Source organism: Zerene cesonia, chromosome 11, assembly GCF_012273895.1.
Source record: "Zerene cesonia ecotype Mississippi chromosome 11, Zerene_cesonia_1.1, whole genome shotgun sequence".
Lineage (NCBI taxonomy): Eukaryota > Metazoa > Arthropoda > Insecta > Lepidoptera > Pieridae > Zerene > Zerene cesonia.
In genome coordinates, this window is record NC_052112.1 from 396,946 (window position 1) to 404,534 (window position 7,589).

Consider the following 7,589-nt stretch of genomic DNA (forward strand, 5'->3'; position numbering starts at 1 on the left):
TATAAACTGAAAATAATAATGAATGAAAAATACTAGTATTGTTGTGAAAAAAGCGTGGGGCGCTTTGTGCCATATTTTAGGCATATCAGCCAATAAATACTACTACTAATGCTCTGAACATAACATACAGACTTCAAGTATTTTTTTCTTTTAATTAAATATAATGTAAAAAAAAAAGTTTTTACAAAATGTAAAAAAAATTAAAAAAAATCACAATGATAAACTAACCGTAAAATAACCAATTAATTACAAACAAAGTGAGTATTTATAAAACACATAAAGTACAATAAACACAAATTACGGCTTTCTAACAATCGCAACGCAAACGCGCTTCCTAATACATACAGTACCTATCATTGAATTATTATTCAAGGTGGCACGTAAAGTGCACTTAAAAAAAACAAATTACAAACACCTACAAAATTAAACAACGCGTTTAAACAGATCGCAAGGTCGATTCGCATAAAAACTGATTTGTTTGTTCACTTCACAAACATGTAAACAAACACAGTTGTCAGTTGTAATGACTGTATTAGATGTTACTTTTTAATATTTAATAAGTAAATAAATAAAATAGGGTTCAGTTATCATATCAGCATCTTACCTTCCCTGGGAAGAGAAGCAAAGACATTGTAACAGCATCCTAAACAGAACCACATGTAATATTACGCATCAGATAATATCGGACAAGATGATATTTTGGAAAATTCTAGAAAAATTATTATAAGTATATATCCGCAAAGTTCCCGTTTTCGAGGGGTTCCAAGATAAAAACTATCTCATTTCCTTTCTCATCTCTATACAAAATTTCATCGAAATTGGTTTAGTCGTTTACGCGTGTAGAAGAGTCAAATAGGCAGACAGACAGTTACTTTCGTACATTTCATCGAAATCCGTTCCCCAGTTGGTTTAGCGCCATAGAGACACGAAGAAAAATAAAGTTAATCTTCAATCTAAATCGACGTTATACTATAACCATCTTGTTCTAACAATCGAACTGCGAGCGACAAAACAACAAGCGTGACAGAGACAACGGTATACAAATTTTTGCGCCGTTTCAGTTTTTCTTAACCGTTTCAAATTGATGCATTTGGTATGGTTTTTCAGTATCCCCTATCGAAATTTCCCAATAAAGTCTCATCTTAGTCAAAAAATAGACCAGCAAGTAATTCTCACCTACCCTCAAATTACAAAACTAATTACTCACTGTTATAAATAACAATTTGCTATTGGCATTCTCTTCTCGATCAGCGATGAAGGAAAGCCGCCTGTAATCATATTTATTACGATGCAAGCTTCCATGAATAGAAACTGCGCGTGCGCCGACATACCAGTTGGCAAGGCTCTTCCTAGACCACTTTCCATGACTCACTGTGACCGATCGCACTTGACTATCTCATAAGTATTTTTCCTTTAGTTAACTTAATCGCTTATCGAAAAACCCAAGAAATGACGGAGAGGAATAAAGGTTTTATTGAAACATACAACAATGCGGTTTCGACATAAACAGGAAATAACGAATCTAAATCGATACTCGTCGATCAAAATATACAGATTCTCAAGATACTTTAGCCTCTTATGAAGCAAAAAAAAAAAAATCTGCGAAAAATACCCAAATAAGGTTAGGTATAGTGGTCTTATATGTGTTCGGCATAAAAACTCTCAAATCTCGAATCGAATAAAAAGACTAATTGAAGAAATCTAATGGTCCCTAAATCAGTATAGGTTGCAGAGAAAGTTGCTGTAACGTTGGTTTTCAGTGACGCCCCTTAAAGTACGACTTGTGGCTTAAACAAATAATCGTCTTGTGTCAGAGCGGGCAACTGAGCTGGTGGTTCGCCTGATGGTGAGCGATCACCACCGCCCGTCAACATTTGTAGAGATAATGCCTTCGCACTTCCCGCTTATAAGAGGTGAGGTTCAAGGACTACAAAGAAGGAATGGATTGGGAAGGAAAAGGAAACGGACCTCCGGCATGCTATTGTTTTACGCTGGTCTTCTGTGGGGGTGTGGTACTTCCTCTGTGCGAGCTGGCCCAAATCGCGACGAAGCGCGCTCGTCTCCCAAATTAAACATATTTCTACGGACATGTAGCTCTGGTAGACTCCATAAGCATAAAGAACAACTATTAGTCTACACGTTAGCAGGAAACGCAATATAGGTTAGGTTTAACGACTTCCACAAAATTCATAAGGTCCGCTGCATCTATTTTGGCGCGGGCATCGCTCGCCTTCCGCGTTGGAACCCGGCCAGCGGCTCACAAGTCACAAAGGATGCATGTTCGAAGTTATGACACCAGCTACAAACATGGGCGTTTTCAGCGATGCGTGCACGTCGTAATTTTGTTATTTTATAACGTAATAAAGTATAAAAAATAACGTATCCTGTAGAACTATTATCATTTGTTTATATTTCGATTCCCTAAAATTTAACAGCCCGTAAAAAAAAAACACGTAACTTTTTAATATAAGAACTGATCAAACACGTTTTAATATTTTTGTGATATAAAAACAACATTTAAACTAATGCGACGGTTTAGACGTGACACCGTAACAGATGAAAATACTTTCGCATTCACTATTACAGCCCGATTTTTCTATACAACCGAATGCGTGCAAGCCACTGCGTTTCTAAAGCTTTTTATTCGGTTTTACGACACTGCTTTTACTCTTATTTACGTCCATTTACTGACAGTAAAGACATGGCAAGCCATTGTTATTCTCCAAAGTGATTTATTTAGTTTTCAAACTCAAATTCAAACATTTATCTATTCAATTGCTTCTTCTAGAAGCACTCTTGTATCATCATAACATAGTTTTAACATTTACCACCGGTTCGAAAAGCAGTTCCTACTGAGAAGAGCCGGCAAAAAACTCTTCTAAAATCATGTCACAACAATGTTGCCAGAGAACTCTTATGTGGTTGAAACTAAAACTCAGGGATTAATTTACTCAAATAGATTTCTTCTAGAAGCACTTTTGAATCGTCACAACCCAGTTTTAACAATTACCTGTGCATACAGCAGATCTTAAGCAACTATTCCATGGAAATGTATCCAAATATTCATGAACATTATCGTTATTAAAAAAAATAAGCATATCGTCATGTTTGTTAGAATCATAACTTAAAAAAGATAAATCATCCTGCTACAAAAATGGTCCAAAAATTGTCGTATCTCCTGAAAATAGGTGCCGGGTACCTTACTTTTAAAGCCTAGAGTCAACCTACCTTTACCCTCAGCCGCTGATCCACGCAGTCCTTCAAAGCGCTCAGTGGGCCCTGCGCTGTCTCCAATCGCGATAGAACATTCACGTATCTCCTCTCCTTTTTAACAGGCATCACATCTGAAACAGTTAACTTTATTGTAGCCCAACTAGTTTTTCTATGTTGCGCACGTTGGGTTATTGATACATCGAAAATTGAAACCAAATTCAAATTCAAATATAATTAATTTGCTTAATGTTGAGAAATTTTGAAAGAATAGAAAAAATTTGATCACGAGGCAGGATTCGAACCTGCGTATCTTGCCTAACCGTAGCAACGCCTAGCCTCTCGGCCACCCGTGATCCTGCCACAGTAATCGAATTTCTTCTACTCTTTCGGTTTCATGTGCCTAAGGGGCACCCCGTGATCAAATTTTTTCTATTCTTTCAAAATTTCTCATTTATAAAGCATTTCAATGCTATAAAACTAAAAATTAAATTGCTTAATGTTCTCCCCGTGACCACGCTCGCTGTAAAGTGTTCGAAACGTCGGGTTAATAATATAATGAATAAATCGCGTTTAAAATCCGTTGAAAAGTTTTTAATTTCTAATTGCTTAATGTTATTAAGTACTTAGATAGGTAGGTACAAGTTAAAAAGTTTCTTGCGTATTCTGCGAAAACTGCGCGTGCGAAAAAAAAATTTTTGAAATGTTTATCATAAGAAAGCCAGCAAATACCTACTACATAAGGATACTGCTATGTCAATTTTTTATGTAACCTTATGCAATAAGTGTTTGAAATTTATTTATTTATTGAATGGTAATGGAAACAAACCCTCTCTAAAATATGCAGATACCTACACTGGTGTTAGCCTAAACAAAAATGTAGTAAAGAGTAAGTTTGGTATGTGAAGTAACAGTAATTCTTTCTACACGTGTAAGATATCGTACTGACATAATAGAGGTGAAAGTTTGTTTGTTTGGATGTTTGTCCGTCAATCACGTTGAAACTACTGAATTTTATGATAGGCTATGAGCTGACTTGGGTGATAGGATACTTTACGATTAATGCTCCTTTGGTATATCAGGAATCTTGATATCTGAGCGGTGCCGGGTCGAGCGTCTAGTATTTCATATTTTAATGCTTAAAAACACAATAAATCACTTCACAGCATAGATGGTTAAAGTGCAGAGGTCCTAACAAGTTTCTCTGACATTTGTCCTCACCACCTGGGAGGTCCTCTTACGTAATGAACAAATTTAAATTCGAACATTATCCATATAACATAAAACTTTCACTAAACATGAAAACATGAGGTCTAAGGTGATGGATTTTGAATTCGATTTGGTGGTTTATAAAAGTGAAAACGAGTATAAAATAAAATCTTAGAATCCGAGCACCGACTTTAACATATAACCAAAATATCTTTGAGTAAATTTATTTTTATTTTTATAGCATTGAAATGCTTTTATAAATGGGAAATTTTTTGAAAGAATAGAAAAAATTCGATCAAGTGAACGTGAACCCGTTTCACGGGTGGCCGAGAGGCTAGGCATTGCTACGGTTAGTCAAGAAACGCGGGTTCGAATCCCGCCCCGTGATCGAATTTTTTCTATTCTTTCAAAAAATTTCCCATATGTGAGTAACTTAATTGCGATAAGTTATTTTTTTAGATAAGTTATTTTTATGTTTATACTTGCCCATACGCTTTTTTGGGATTAAGTAAAGTTCTTTTAATATAAATTCGGTATTTCGTCGAAGGCTTGATATGTTTAAGTACATTATTACAGAGAATAAATGAGTATGAAGGTGTATCAACAAATCCACAAAAAATGTATCTTCAACACATTTTTTGTTTGGTTCCAATGGTCTCAATTACAGTCATAAATTAACGACAAACTCAAACAAATTCTATAGCACGCACACTGAATATACTACTTATCTCTATGCATCCACATAAAGAAACATCCATCTTTACATAATTCACGGTAGAATAAAATCAAGCATCCACTAACCAAACCATCCAATACTCTCAGAATCGAAAAAAACTACAAGTCATTATTCATTTTTACAATAAACAATGACGTAAATAACTTTCCTCCATCAATTATATTTTCACAGGTGTACTTTATTGTTCGAGGGAGCAATGACTGAAACCGTTCGGTGTAAACCTTTCTTGAACTCAAAACATTACACGTTATACATTACTCGTTTAATATATGTTAAAAACTACGAGCCCTCCAAATTGTATACATAATCAGCGATGTATAGCACTCTTATTAATGTTTCACTGTTGATTTAATGTTGGATTTTATACGTCAACGTTTTTATATCTGCTTAAGATAATTGCTAATAATCCGCATTGTTTTTGTATACGTATACGATGGATAACATAACTGGTAGGTATTTGACGAGAAAATTGCATATGATATGCACGTAAATTAAAATTAATATTAAATTGTTATTATATGTCATTTTATTAGAAGGGATTCATTTACTCGTAATAAATATAATCAAGATATCAGTTTAATTGTGAAATACAAGTCGAATGATTTCAAAAAGTGATGTCTAGAATGAAAATTCCATAATTATATTAATAAATACGTTAGTATTAGAAAATATGTAAACACATTTTAGTTTCGTGATATTAAATATTTATAAGAAAAAAGTAATTAATATACAAAGATATACGCCAGGTAAAATTCTACAACTAATCGAAAATTTAAATCAAATCAAATTTAATACTCAAATAAACTATAACACAACCAACGCTGATTAAAATATTAAATAGAAATGAAGCTCAAATTTTCTGGTAACATTTAATATGCGTAAGAAACCTTGTCCTACTCCATTCTATGCTACTGCTATAATTATTAATGAGTTTTTATGGATGTTAGTTGCTCTTTGACGTGAAAACTATAAAGCCAATTTAACTGACTATAGATAACTGCAAATATTTCGTATCCTGGGCGAAGAAAGCCGCATAATAAACCTATACTAAAAATAAAACAATACATACACATGTAATAAAATAACATAATATTTAGATTTTCGAAACCCACAAAGCGAGTTTTATTTGACTAGTTCTTACAAGCGTAAAGTCTAAAGCAATTAAAACATTTTATTATTTCTGTCGGTATATTACATGCGTACAAATCGTTGCCAAATATCCAAGTTTGACCAGTCAAAGACCTCCGCGTGAACCCATAATGCATATATACATGTTAATAACAATACAGGTACATCGGTTATCTTACAAAAAAGTAAAATATCATAAATTACAGACGTACATACTTTGTAATATAAAAACATTTGAGAAACTAGTCGGAATGCACTAGCGATTATCAAGTGTGCGGTGTCCTGCGCTAGAATCCACTTAATAGACAAATAAATGATAAAAATCGGCACAGGAAGGCACAAAATTAACAACGTTTATTTGAAAATCAGGTCCGAACGTGTAATCCCAGCTAATTGTCGCTCGGCTACGTAACGATAAATCTATACAACTCTCGCGTAGGTACCAGGCGAGCATGAGCCGCGTGCGGTTCGCGAATTACTTTCACTCCACTATCCCCGCGGGCGGTGACCGCGCGCGGGGTCGTCGGCCGGCGAGCGCGGGAAACGCCGCCATCATGCCATTCAGAAAAGCGCGCCATGTTTACACAGATGCGCGCCGAAACGCGTTCGTTGCATCACTTCCGCTTGCGTTCCGTTTTAAGTTGTTACGCGTACGTAACACGTGCCGATACGATTTTTGATGCCACTATTTCCATACGTGTCTCGGCGACGATAGAGATTCTATGCCAACAGAATAAACGCTGTGTTATGTAATCGATAGCTAATATAATAAAAAAAAACTTAATAACTTTCATATTTTAATGACAGTTTATCACTTGAAAGTGTGCTATGCAGCGTTATGTGTAAAAAGTTAAATAATCTAGTCTCAGCCTTAGATTTTCCAAAGAAATTTTGTAGGCATTTTCTATCTAGACCACATAGGTGTCAACGACCGATGCTCCGGGGTGCTGGCGTCCCAGTCCAATGAAAAGTGGTTATGCAACATCGCGAAAGTCTAGCGAACCAATCTACGATGCAATTTATGCGGCTGCGATAGACGGAGCGCAGTAATGAAAGTTAGATTGATGACTGGGAAATTTTTGTGAAGACTGATGACAGCTGGGTGTAACCACGCTGAATTGGTTAGAACGTTAGTCCAATTGAATGCTTTGCGAAATTATATCAGAATAGAATACCTTATATGTAAGATATTATATGTTAATATCAATTTAGTTTGACTTAAAGCTAATATATAAACAACACTAGCTGCGCCCCGCGGTTTCACCCGCGTAAGTCCACACCCCGCTGGAATGTCAGGATAAAAAGT

At 35.3% G+C, this 7,589-nt stretch overlaps 2 protein-coding genes across 4 annotated transcripts in view; one reads left to right on the forward strand and one right to left on the reverse strand.

Annotated features, from left to right (window-relative positions):
* Positions 1 to 7,589, forward strand: part of LOC119830577 (ecdysone-induced protein 74EF) — a 166,545-nt gene that overhangs the window by 54,299 nt on the left and 104,657 nt on the right. The window lies entirely within an intron of this gene.
* The window catches only part of LOC119830578 (U7 snRNA-associated Sm-like protein LSm11), a 33,568-nt gene that overhangs the window by 19,642 nt on the left and 6,337 nt on the right, over positions 1 to 7,589 (reverse strand). The window contains exon 2 of the mRNA XM_038353646.1: positions 3,229 to 3,344. Coding sequence (XP_038209574.1) covers positions 3,229 to 3,344 — 116 coding nt within the window. The remainder of the gene's footprint in view (positions 1 to 3,228; positions 3,345 to 7,589) is intronic.